Raw genomic sequence first — 13,619 nt, 5'->3', positions numbered from 1 at the left:
CATTACCAGACGAACACAATAACTCTTTGTCATCACCAACCTTCATGTGATTCCACCCAGTGCTTAATTTGTGCTTGTTGTTTCCGGTGCAGAGTACTGGCACTTATTTTTGAGGGACAGCACTCTTTTTTCCTGCCTCAAGCATTTACTGCAAGCAAAAGACACATATGGGAAAGACGGAGGAATGCAAAAATGAAAAAGAGTGCCAGAAAGGGAGAGAGCAGAAAGCTGCAGGAGTGAGGTGAAATGGCTTAAAATGGACTAAAGAGGCACAACATGGCTTTAGGATTACGCTGCCCTAGTATTCCGTGTTTGAAAATTTAATTGCAGCAGCTGCGTGTTTAAGAGGAGAGCTGTGGACACCGGCACGTTTTTATGTACAAATTAAGCACTGGCTGTGCCCCTCATTCTTATTCAATCCTGCCATGCTTTAGATCCTATGCACTCTCAATCCACAATTAGTCCCTGAATATTAAAAATAAGGAATACATCTACTCACAACAAGTCACAAAGGTACAAATTGAAGGACACTTACCTTGTCTTACGCAGCTGCGCACCAACCGGCCACACGTCAGTACAGGTAGGGGACGTAGGTAGCACCTACACAACAGGAAGGGGCCAGGGGAGGGGGGTCTCCCCTCTACCGGGCCCCAATCACGCACTCTGGGGCTGGGCGCTGGCTTTAATTTGGGGTCCAAGGCTGAAGCGCGCAACAAAAGAGACTTTTCCGGGGGAGGGGGTGGGGGGGGAACCACACCTGTGCAGGCTGAGGGCTGAGGCTCACGGCAGGGCCCAAAAAGAAAAGAGCCACACACCAGTGTACACCACGACGTGCTCAGCGCAGCCAGTGAGTCAACAGTGTGCCACACACTGGCTCTCCTGGCTCACCATGTGGCGCCCACCCACGCAGGCATTTTAAATAATGCTGCGGGGGCAGGCCAATACTTCTTCCCAGGGTCATCAATTGGTAGCACTTGCGCACGCTACTAGATTGATGGCCCTCTGCCCCCATCAGCTAATGTGTGGGGCGCGCTGCGCCCTGCCGGCTGCTGTGCGCCGCCGCGCAGTGTCGCACCAGGGGGCCGTCAATTGGTAGCGCTTTCGCGCGCTACTAGATTGAGAGCCCCCTGAGACACTGCGCGGCGCACACGCTGCTTCCTGCTGCTGTGTGCGCCACGGGCCGCGAGTCCGAACTCGCTATCTCACGGGGCGGGGCCTGGCCGGGGCAGTATCTCCGGCGGCGCCGCCCCGCGATTTCTCCGCACACAGGGGCTAAAATAGCCCAACAATCAGGGTCCCCGCAATTAAGGGTTTTTCCCGCACAAATGGGAAAAATATTGCCCATTTGTGCGGGAAACCGCCCAATCTGGCAACACTGCAACCACGCCAGAGGGGCCGCAATGCTATTTATTGACTCAACTCACGTGACCCTCGGGTCACGTCCATATTACAATAAACCAGAGGGGTCGACATTACGACGCCCCTCTGAAACCATTCACTGATTGGTAGTGTTGCGGCACCGTTACATCACGGGCGGGACACTACACCATTGTGGGAGGTGCAGCTATCAACTCCTCGTCTGTGAAATCTAATAGCTGCAGGCCTTCCTACCACACTCCTACATAGGCCTCGGACGGTCCAGGATACAACCATCTGACTAAATTTAAACTTCCAAATCACAGCGAGATTTACGTTAAAAATCACCTGTCTGACTTTCAGATACCCGTATGGTATTGCTTTAAGAGTAAAGATCACAACTGTTTCAAAGCAGTGTGAGATCAGCGCACCTACACACCTCTGTGGGGAACTGGTGTGCTACAGACCATTTAACACCCAGAATAAAACAATAAGTCAATTGGCATACAACGATTAGGGCTGAAGCTACATTTTATGCTGCCCAAAAGGAAAATGCTCAGTGCGCCACATCACAACTCCACCTTCCCAGGATGCACTCGCACGACGCACAGCCACGTTAACACGCAAAAACAGTTTCTGACCTAATGCAAACCACGCCTTTCACACAAATGAATATCAATTTAAAACTAACTTAAGTGAAAACGCAATAAAATAAGTTACCTAGACAACCACATTTAAATCGTGCACTTTTCTCTATTACACATTTTCTCCAAAATGCGCCGACTTTTTATTGGTAGTAGTTATGCATATGAAGAGTGAGGCATACAAACACTAAAACATAATAATTGATTTAAAAAAAACAGCATTGCATTCACTAAGTGACTATGTGCTCAAGGCTACGCCTGAGACATTTGTGACTCTGTAGAATCCTCGGTGTGCTGATAATTTCAATTTGAGCTGTATGTTATTTTTTACTTACCACATCATGCCTTTTTAGTGCTGTTCATAAATGGTGCCACTGTTACCCAATGAATTGGTAGCTGCAACAACGTGCGGCATTTTATTCACGGCACTCAACTTGCACGGCAAAAACTCCAAAGTATACCTCATTGAAGAGCTCTATCATCTTCCATGTGTGTTAAGTCACAAATTACAATTGCTTTAACCCTCCAAATTATTCCGTCGGCTGTATCTCTCTAGAAGTGCTTGCGACACATCACTGCTCCCACAAGCAGCCCTCAATTCTCGAGGCACATGCGAACAAACGGAAAATCAGCAACAGAAGTGAATAACCCGGGTCCCTTCCTTTGTGGGTACGGAAAAAATAAGGAAAAACATGAACGGGGGGGCTTGGAGCTCTCTTGCCTGCCTAGATCCCACATTCACAACAACACCTAAACAAGGGAGACAGATGAACCTTACACAGGGAGGCCAAGGCATCAACTGGCATAGGAGAGGCTGCCACAACAAGCTTAGTGGAAATGCGCCGTGGCATCTACTGAGGTAAATACAATTCATCTCACAGCTTTAGACTGTCCTTCGTCACATATTCGACCTCAATACAAAAGCTTATCTTGAAACAGACGAAGCCTTCGGCCCATGCTTATATGTAATGTTCTCCCCTTAGAACAAACATTGGCAAAGTCAATAGTTCTGGGCATTGGCTGCCAGACTTTAGGCTTTGTCATTATTTTGTTATGATTTTTTTGAAGCACTTTTTTGTTGGTGGAGCTGCAGGGCCCTCATCAATATAAAAAAGACCGACTAAAAGTAAAAATATATTTTGGTCTACAAAATAACACATTACAACTATTTTGTGTGGAGGTGATCCTTAGCACACTGCTGTTATTCACAGTTAAGTTAGCCAATAGCTGGAGTGGACTGCCCTGTGCTGCAGTGGGTGAAACAAAAAAGCCAATGACAACAACAGTCCACTGGATAAAGAGGGCTGGCTGAAAGCCCCTACACATAGGTACATTATACTAATAATTTTATCAAAAATCAAAAGGTATTAGCTAATGCCAGATGTAAAAACCCAAAGCCTTTCCTGAAATCCTCCTGCACTGGAACAACAGTGGCCTCTGAAGCATAAGTTCAGTGCGAAACAAACACTCTGGAGAAAAAACTCAGTCACTCTGTGACGATGTAGTTTCATTGGAAGTCAAAAACCGCCATCCCTTCACTTCTGCTGGCCTAGGCAAATGTCTGGGTAGGCCGGCCCTGACAATATGCACTCAGTAGAAAGCAATGCTATGCATGCACACTACTTGTAATAAAAAGTGTGCCTCCAGTGGCGCTGGAACAATTTTCAGAGAGGGGATGCTGCTGTAATCAATATTACATTGTTCAAGTGAGCCAAAAAGGAGAACAGTGGTTAATTTGAGCCAGTGGTTGCCACCAGCACTCATTTATGGGGTCCAGCACTTATTTTTCTGCCCCAAACGTTAAGCAAGAGAGAGAAAAGCATTCAAAGTGGAAAGACCGAGGAAGAGAAAGAAGGAGAAAAAAATATCACAAAGGAAGAAACCAGGAAACTGCATGATACTGTTAAAAGGGAAGGAAATGTGTGGTAGTGGATTTAAGAGGCATGAGGTGGTTTTAAGGGTATGCAACCTTGGTATCTGATGTGTGACATTTAATTGTGGTGGCTGGGATTTCTGAGCAGAGCTTTGGCTAACTGCACTAATTCTTTTACAAACTAAGAGTGGTAAAGTTGTTTTATATAGCCAGCGGGTGTGCATGTTGGAGCACACTGGCACAAATATATTACAAAAGCATGGTGTGGTAGCACACTGTCATTTACAGACAGCACATTTTTCATTGAAATGGCCACTCTGTCAGAAAAATTATATAATGCACGGATAACAATGTGTAGAAATAGGGTTACAGTGAATAGTTATCATCTGCATAGCACCTAGTAAAGTGTCTTGATTTGTTTTGATCCTATTAAAATTACACTTAAGAATTACAAAAATATGGTTTCATTTGTGCTTCACCGCTGATATTTTTAAAAATATTTTTCCAGTTGATTTGCAGGATTTTAAATGTTGTTTGGCATCCTACAGCCTTGTCTTTTCATGCTCCCTCTACTATAGCAAGATTATCACGTAGGGCACTTTACAAAATTCTCTTATTTTGTATTCAGACAAGGAAAAGAACCCCACTCTCCATGTTAAATAAAGAGCACTTCCTTAGAAGACATAGCCTGACATTTGACATCTGTCTCTAAAGGCACAGACAATGTGTGCCAGGATAAAAACAAATTGTAAGGGCTTCTTCACTGCTCATTCAACTTCTGAACACCAGCAAAGCTATTACTGGGAGTGCTGCAGCACCCCTGCACCCCAGTTCCGAATGGTAGGTAGGGAATATATTTTAGTGGGTAGGGCAAATGTGGATTTTCAAGATAGTTTGGTTTTTACATCAGCTTTCAATTTGATTTTCAGGTGTGTTTAGATTTTGTTTAATCACTCACCTTGTCCCGTTGCCCCACACTTTTGAAGTCCTCTTTTTTGGGGGGTTCCGTTCAGCCTAAGTAGCTTTTTGCCTCCTTATCCCAGGCTCCGGCTACAGGCAATGGTCCTCCCAACTAGAGTGCTGGTGGCAATGGCTGCAGCTCCCTGGTTACCAGCCTTTTACACGCAGGATATGTCACAATGGAGACTCTTTCATGTGTCATTATTACATTATCATTTTGTGGGAGATACCATTTGTTTCCAGACCAAAGAGGGGGCATGTCAGGATAGCAACGCACACCAATGTCTTGATGAGACCACTTATTAAGCAATGGAAACTTATCCAGCCATGTACCCAAAGGTGTCCCTGTGCTCCCTGACATACTACCTCAAATGTGGTCTCTATGTTTCTCTCTGAGGTTGTGGTGGAACTCATTCTTTGTAGGTTCAATGTAGCATAGGTTTTCTGACAGACAGCTTGGATGTCACTGAGGCCAGCAATGTTGGAACAGTTTTCAGAGTGGCGGTGCTGCCATCAGTGTTACATCACTTAAGTCATAGAGATTGTAAAAAAATCCAAGGGTCATATAAAGGACAAGTGTAGAAAATGAGCTAGGCCAGTTCGGCAGGAGAGTGGTAATGGTGTGGTATCTAGCCAGTGGTGCATTTTGAAGCACACGCACACACTCAAATATATTACAAAAAATAGTGTAGTATTGCATTAACATTTACAGAAAGCCTCTTTTCCATTGAAATAGCAACACAATTTGCACCAACATGAAGTTTTACTGATAGACCTATTTAGCACACAAAAGATGTGTGGAAACTGAATTTCATCAAATATTTATCAATTGCACATCACCAAGTAAAGTGTCTTGATTTACTTTGATCCTATCAAACACACTTCAGAATTGCACAAAAAGTGCTTCATTTGTGCTTCTGTAACTGATGTGTGTTATTAAATAAAACTGACATCATAGTCAGTGGCATAATGAATAATGATGAGGCCCCCATGCAGGATGTGCAGAAGTCTCCCATATTTCACAAATATTCATTTGCCTTCGGTGAAATGGTGCCTCTATGAAGGGTTGGGCCGCTTCTGAAGGGTTGGGGGCTCAATGCCTCGCAGGGGCTGCAGGCGCCTGTGTTATGCCTCTGATCCTGCAGGTTTTCCTTTCACTATCTCTGTGTCCCACTTTTTCTAACTTTACAGATAGAGAAAATAAAGTAAACATCAATCTACATGTAAGTAAATAATAAGAGCAATTTGTCAGAAGACAGCCTGACATTTGGCCTTTGCGGCAAGATAGGAGCAACATTTAAAGGCATCCTTATTGCTCAACCGCTCTTTAAACACTATTTTACATATGTAATTTAAGTGTCTCACTTGGAAGCCCTGTATGATTCAAGATATACATTCTTAAAAATGAGGTAACTTTTTCTGTACTCTGCATAACCTTTTAAAATGACTGCTGCTTTAAAAACAGTGTCTAGGGTCTAACATAAATTTGTAGAAAAAAGTGTCTGGGGTGTAACAAATTTTCAAAAAAAATGAAGCAACATAGTTTATGACATCGAGGACCTCATTATTTACACTGCATTTAAATTCACGTGCCACTGTAAAGTATTAAAAAAAGTGATACACAGCTTCTGAATACCAGGTCACTCAGAGGGAACTTGAACGATAAGTAGGAGGGCTATTAATTCCATATTATGTGACAGTGGGTGGTAATCCGTCATGGCTTTCATGTTGCTGAAAATGTCCATTGAGTGCAATTTCGAATCATTGGAATGGTTTGAGGGCACATAATATGATTGGTGAGGAATTTCTTCGAAATGAGCATAAAAGGCTAGAAGTTGAATACATCAAAAGGTTTGCATAAGGTACCAAAAGTTGTGATTTGTGGACCTCAGGTTTGGAGTTGGTGTGTAACCTGACAGGGACTTAGTGTGAAGGGGAAAACTGTACAACGACTTAAAGACTAATGTCAGTAGTTCGTAGTGTTTAGTTTATGATTTTGTCTAACAGTGGGTAGGAATGGTTATAAAGGCCCGCCAGAAGTCTTCCACACTAGTCAAGATTACCTAAGATCAAAGAGGTAATAAGTGTTATTGTGTTTTAAGTGGTGACCGTGAGAATAATTTGCATAGGTTAAACAATTGAAAATTAGCACTGGTGGCTGTATTGGTGATGAAAGCTTCCATCCTCATGGATAGACTTAAAACAACCTCAACATTTCTAGTGGATGATGCAAAATTCAGTGTATTGGTGGCTGTAGGATGGACTCTGTAAGAGGGTGAGTGCAATGGTATAGAGAAAGAATAAGACTTCAGTTTCAGAAGAAGTCAGCAAGAGTGACCATCTCGCCATCCCATGTCTGTTGAGCTTTATACAGTCAGAGATATGTGTCAGAAGTCAAGCTGTGAACGTCGAAGCAGAGAAGAACATTTATATGTCATTTGCTAGATGTTTTATGTACACAGAAAGAGAAGATGAGGTTACTGAGAGAGTGTATAGTAACAACAGAAGAAAGCCAAGATTGGATACTTGTGGGACACCCACACTAGGAGTGGGTTGGGTACAGATATCATTGAGTACCAGACAACTTTAAAGGAGCAGCTAGATTTAATAGGCGAACAAATTACAAGCAAATCCAGAAATGCCTAGTGAGTGAAGGGGAAAAGAATGTATGGTAGTTAGCAGTGTGGAAGGCAGGGGAGTGGTTCAGGGGGATTGAGAGTGGAAGAGAGATGGTTGAGATGTGCGGTGATATCAAATCAAATCATTAACATTTATAAAGCGCGCTACTCACCCGTGCGGGTCTCAAGGCGCTAGGGGAAAGGGGGGGATTACTGCTGCTCGAAAAGCCAGGTTTTTAGGAGTCTCCGGAATGCGGAGTGGTCCTGGGTGGTCCTGAGGCTGGTGGGGAGGGAGTTCCAGGTCTTGGCTGCCACGAAGGAGAAGGACCTCCCACCCGCCGTGGAGCGGCGGATGCGAGGGACGGCAGCGAGCGTGAGGCCAGAGGAACGGAGGAGACGGTTGGGGGCGTAGAAGCTGAGGCGACGGTTGAGGTATTCCGGTCCCTTGTTGTGGACGGCTTTGTGTGCGTGGGTGAGAAGTCGGAAGGTGATCCTTTTGCTGACTGGGAGCCAGTGCAGGTGCCTCAGGTGTGCGGAGATGTGGCTGTTGCGGGGTACGTCGAGGATGAGGCGGGCCGAGGTGTTTTGAATACGTTGCAGGCGTTTTTGGAGTTTGGCGGTGGTCCCAGCGTAGAGGGTGTTGCCGTAGTCCAGGCGGCTTGTGACGAGGGCGTGGGTCACGGTTTTTCTAGTGTCGGCGGGGATCCAGCGGAAGATCTTGCGGAGCATGCGGAGGGTGAGGAAGCAGGCGGAGGACACGGCGTTGACTTGCTTGGTCATGGCGAGAAGATGGTCCAAGATGAAGCCGAGGTTGCGGGCGTGGTCTGCGGGGGTCGGTGCGGTGCCGAGGGCCGTGGGCCACCAGGAGTCGTCCCAAGCGGATGCGGTGTTGCCGAGGATGAGGACCTCCGTTTTGTCAGAGTTCAGCTTTAGGCGGCTGAGCCTCATCCAATCTGCGACGTCCTTCATGCCCTTTTGTAGGTTGGTCTTGGCGCTGGCAAAGTTAGATCAATGCGTAATTCCCTCCATGATGCCACTGTTTATCCTACCACAGGCAACAATATCCGAACGATAACTGACAAGAAAGGCTTGCATCTCTTGTATGCGATCAGCTTGATCAGCCTACTGATTGTCTGCATTGACCTTTGGGCAGGAGCGTAGCTTGAGCAGTAAGATTGGGGGGAGCTTCAGATTTCCCGACAATCATGCTGGCGTATAATGTTAAATACATGATACAACAAGCAGGGTGCATGAGAGGGGCTTAAGGGGCAAGGGAAAGAGTGTGGAATGTGGATTGATAGCATTATTAAGAGAAAAAAAACACTATTTTGTAAAATAATCAACATTTGGGACACTTTCGAAACAGAGAGGAAAATAATGTATGTGTGTTTTTGTCAGTGTGTGCATGCAAAATTCCCAGGTGAAATCCGTCAGGGACCTCAACATTCTCAGAGGAAAGCACCTGCACCCAACTATTCATCAGAAAATAAAGTTATGTGTGTGCGTGGTTGGGGTAACACACCAAACACCCCCTGAAGCAACGCCCCAGCCTTTGAGGCTCAAGTAATAAGGTCAGGTTTTCTTTGCTGCATCTAATCGGATTTTCTATCAGATTCAATTGCATAAGAAAGCAATGTTTCAGTGATTATTTGTGCTTAAGCTCCTCTGTAATTTAAATCTAAAAGACCTGGTAAAAAGGTCGGAGAAAGTAGGACATCATTGTTGTGAATATGCCATTTTTAGATTTATATTCTCCCAGATCAGCCATCAAGAAGATCATTTGCAAAAGGGCACGTCTTGCCAGCAAGCCTCGTGCACTCGGAAGCGTGCTGCCTATCCAGATACCCAGAACCTCTTTGATTGTTACTGTTGACGTCTGCGAAGGTCTATTTTCTGTGCGGGTTTGAGAAACGCTTGCACTTATCACTGAGTCACAGATCTTTCACCGTTTCATTTTCTCTCCCCGGTGAAGAGAGAATCAACTATTTATCTATAGTGCGGATGAACTTCAAAAAGCGGATTTACCAACAGATGTGCCTTCATACTTAGGAGTTTACTATGAAATTGCTAAATGTTCATGTGAGTTTTAATGTGTGCAATGCCATATTATTCATCTATAGCGGTTTTGTTTTTTTAACCAGCTTAGGACCACTAAAGCCTTAATATTAATAATCCTTTACAGGCATATTAAATGTTCTATGGTTCTGTTACTCCATATTGTACACTGCACATTTCTGCTAAAACATGTTAACAAAGTGTAGATTTGTTTTGAACACCTGTGGCCTGTCCATATGGCCAAAGTGGCCACGCACCTTCACCTTTTTCCAGAGTAGAAGAGTGACGGTCAGGCAGTCAAGAAATGCGCTAAATGTGCACCTAAGGTCAGTCAAAGAGAGAAGGCAGCAGTCCCAACCATCCTGGGACATCCGAGGCTTTCCTCTCTGGGAGCTGCGGGCAGGTAAGTTTTATGTTTTTGAATTATTGGAGCGTGCATGCTTGTATGTATAAATGTATTCATTCGTTGTGAATGAGTGTTGTGAATGGTTGTGTGTATGAGCGTTTGTGCATGCACTGGTGTGAGTGAGTGTATATGTGTACGTGTGTGGCCTGCCCGCCCCCATCCTTGCCAAAATTATTTGCCGCCACTGCTTCTGAATTTGCCACAGTGAAGCCAGGATTTTAGAAAGCAATATAGTCAGCTCTTGTTAGCGTTGACTATGTCTTTCTCCCAGTACTTCTTGCAGATTGTCCCACAAGAAGATCCTGCACCGGATTGTTTGTTGTTGGTAAGATCTGCTGCTGTCACATGCTTTCGTTTCCATTCACTTGTTTTAAGAAACACTGCATAGAAGTAATGGAAAAATTTATGGATTTTAGCATCACATGCTTCAAATGACCAATGGCAAAGCTCTGGTCCGTTGAAACAGCAATTGAGTTGCTTAATTTTTTAATGCTTGCCGCTATTTTGCATTAAACTCGCCTTAGACTTCTGTTCACTATCCCAAGTGTTGTGTTTTGTTTTACACACTCTAGAACACAGACTTAGTGGCAGGTGCATGAAGATCTGGTTGCAAAAATCTAGCCACAATTCTGAATCGGAAAGGGTCGTAATCGGATCTACCTCAAATATTAATGAGGTAGGTCGTACATGTGACTCACTCCAGTTATTGGCAATCACATATAGCGGGTCATGTCTGTGATGATCTTTCAATAGAAGTGAACACTGATTCACTGCATATCTAATCAGTATTTGGAAGAAACACCTATAAAAATCCCTTTTAAATAGCGATTCGGTATGGGGTTGGACTCCCATTGAAGGAGACTGTAAAAGCTCACTGACTTCTAAAACTGGATATATATATACATTTGAAATAACATTTTTGTGGTCAAAAACTCCACATTGTAGTAATGCTACAGTAAAATGCTTCACACATCTGGCACTTAGACTCTAAGTGAACCGTGAGACTGTAACAAGTGGTGTTACTGTGAACATTTCTAGTGCTAAAAGCTCTACATCTGATCCCCTTTAAGGTTTAAGAAGTTCCAGTTTCATTTCACCAAGGGTTATAGTTCATTAAAGGAGAAACTCAATAAAGAATCCAATGTGGTCAAACGTGTACAATATTCCTTTCTAAGAAAGTTGGAGAAAATCAAGATCGAAATCCTGAGTTCTCACACATCCATGGATCAGCAGGCCACTTCTGCAAGGCATGGCAATTTAGGAAATTGTTTACACGTTTAGAACAAAGATTGGAAACATTAAAAAAAATAAACCATATTCCAATTAAGAAATTACGAGGACTCAAACTCCATAATGCTTTCTTGCAGATTACCACGTATGATTATTCTGTTGAAACCCTCTCCCCCAAATAGCCCATGACCATATATATATATTTTTTTTTACTGTGATCAAATCTTGCACACATTCTGGCTGGAGCAACATGTAAACTGCCAGCTTCTGAACTCCAAGAAAGTGGTCTTTCAAATCATTTTTAATTCTCAGATTGAAGGAAGACTACAAGAGGAGCTAAAAATACATCCACGACGTTTTTAGGAAACCTAAGAGGTCAGTGTTTCCTTGGATAAAATACGGGCAGCCACACTCATGTACAATATACATGTTCTCTAACTGAAGGCTATCAATAAATAAAAGGAAGATGACTAGTCACCATAGCCAGTATTTGGGTAACAGCTCTGGAGTTGCAGAAAGGAGATAAAACAGCAAATCGGAGTTATAGGTATTCTAGGGAAACAGAAGCACAAAGGTACTTGCAGAAGTGAGTCCCTGTTTATGTAACCTCCTCAAAAGATGAATAGACAACAGACGTCCATAGTCAAGAAATCTCAAAGGTTGCAGGACGTTATAAACTTAACCCACTCGCATGCGTTTCTCTCCTCTGCAGAGTAAGACTTCAGAGACCCTGCTGGCTGTGCTGAAAGTGCATGATGGGTATGGCCAAATGTAGACTTTTCAACCTTTTCATAATCATACTTGTTATGTTTTCCACTTAGCTGGTTATACCACATACTAAGACCTACCATCTGACTAGCAAAATCATACCTATTAACAAAGGGGTAAATATTAGTTAGTAAAGTGGAGCCTAGATTTATTTGTAGGCACCATCTGGTGATACAAACTCTCAAGCAGTGTTAGCAGATACAGAAAAAGGTACTAACCAGAAAAACCAGTTAACTGCATCATTATTGTTATCACCCATCTTCTGTGCCCGAACTGTCAGGTCAAAGGCTGATCCAGAATTTGGCCATGAAAAATAAAACATTCCAGAATTAAGAATCTTCCTGAGGGCAGAGACGCGCTCTTCCTCTTTGGTGTCTTCCTGCAAGGGGCAAAAATCTATATTGGTGATTTTGTAAACTTCGGAATCCAGTATTTTTCCAACGGATGTGCAACCAGTCACTAAGACCAGAAAAAGCAGCCTCATGTTACCTGAAAGACAAAAGTAAGAAAATACTTTCACTAAATTGGAAGTAAGTGAAGATTAACATACTATTAATTCCTCAGTGGTACTCCTCAGAGAAGCCAAACATTAAGACTCAATCCCGAATAGCTAACTGGCAAATTCTCATCATTTCATGACAATAATATTGATCAAGCACTCAAGGCATGCATGACAGCAAATTTCCACAACACTCCCCCAAGTGTGACAACCCAGCCTTCTTGTCATACATCAGTTTCACACAACAGTATTTTCTATTCAGCTAGAAAAAAAGGAAAGTAGGCATCTGGAATATTAGTTATCCTTCAACTAAATGGTGTATATTGTCAGGGTAAGAAAAGGGAGGAGGGAATGGTTGAGGGCAATTCATTTTTAGGGGGTATGATAAGTGGCTACATGTATATAATGGTTCAAGAACTTTCTATACACACATATTATAAACTATTACAAAGATAAATAAAGGCACTGCATCAATGAGTACCAAACAACAATTTAAAAATTATAAATGATAATCATACTAAACCAATAGTAACAATTGCTTGGGTCCCACTGATATTTCGGTCACCTTGGTTGAACCTTTATTAGGACAAAATAGCTACAATATGTAATTGAAGTAGTTTTTAGGAAAATGGCAACCAAGGATACAGACTGATTAAATTTACTGAATGATATCATAAGACCTTTGGCCATGAGTAAATGCAAGTTGGCCAGAACTCGTTATGATTGCATAAGTGCATCCAGAGTCATGACAGGTCAGTCAATGTTAAATTAGCACATTTACTCAGCAACCCTTGGCTAGACAACCTTAGAGATACAGTCTGGATGCATTTTCTGCGAAAACCTTCCTAAAATAGTGCTGCATTACGAGCAAATTCTATTAGTGGGCTGTTCCTCTGGATCATTCTCTCTGAAATGTGTAATTTCGAGACACCCAAACCTATTAATGACCTGTACATATTTACTCAATGCTTCTCTCAATGTACCTCTAAGTCTTCCTCTGGCCACATTTGCTTCTGGTGAGGTCCTCTGCTTTTGAACATGCCAGATGATGCACCTCGAAACAGGAAGAATATCTTAAGGCATCAGAATAAACTTCCCCACATGATTGTAAGATGTCAAGTTGTGGATTCACTTTGGGAGGATGTCTTAGACCATGTCTCTTTGGCCTTTAGCCAAGAGATCAAACGGGCCCCCACCAATTAATTTTTGA

General features: G+C 43.1%; 1 protein-coding gene across 2 annotated transcripts in view; it reads right to left on the bottom strand.

Annotated features, from left to right (window-relative positions):
• Positions 1-13,619, bottom strand: part of SYNJ2 (synaptojanin 2) — a 494,632-nt gene that overhangs the window by 351,569 nt on the left and 129,444 nt on the right. For both annotated transcript variants that reach the window (XM_069234571.1, XM_069234573.1), the window contains exon 3: positions 12,129-12,399. In XM_069234571.1, coding sequence (XP_069090672.1) covers positions 12,129-12,399 — 271 coding nt within the window. The remainder of the gene's footprint in view (positions 1-12,128; positions 12,400-13,619) is intronic.

This window comes from Pleurodeles waltl, chromosome 5 (assembly GCF_031143425.1).
Source record: "Pleurodeles waltl isolate 20211129_DDA chromosome 5, aPleWal1.hap1.20221129, whole genome shotgun sequence".
Classification (NCBI taxonomy): domain Eukaryota; kingdom Metazoa; phylum Chordata; class Amphibia; order Caudata; family Salamandridae; genus Pleurodeles; species Pleurodeles waltl.
This window is presented reverse-complemented; position numbering and strand designations above follow the sequence as displayed.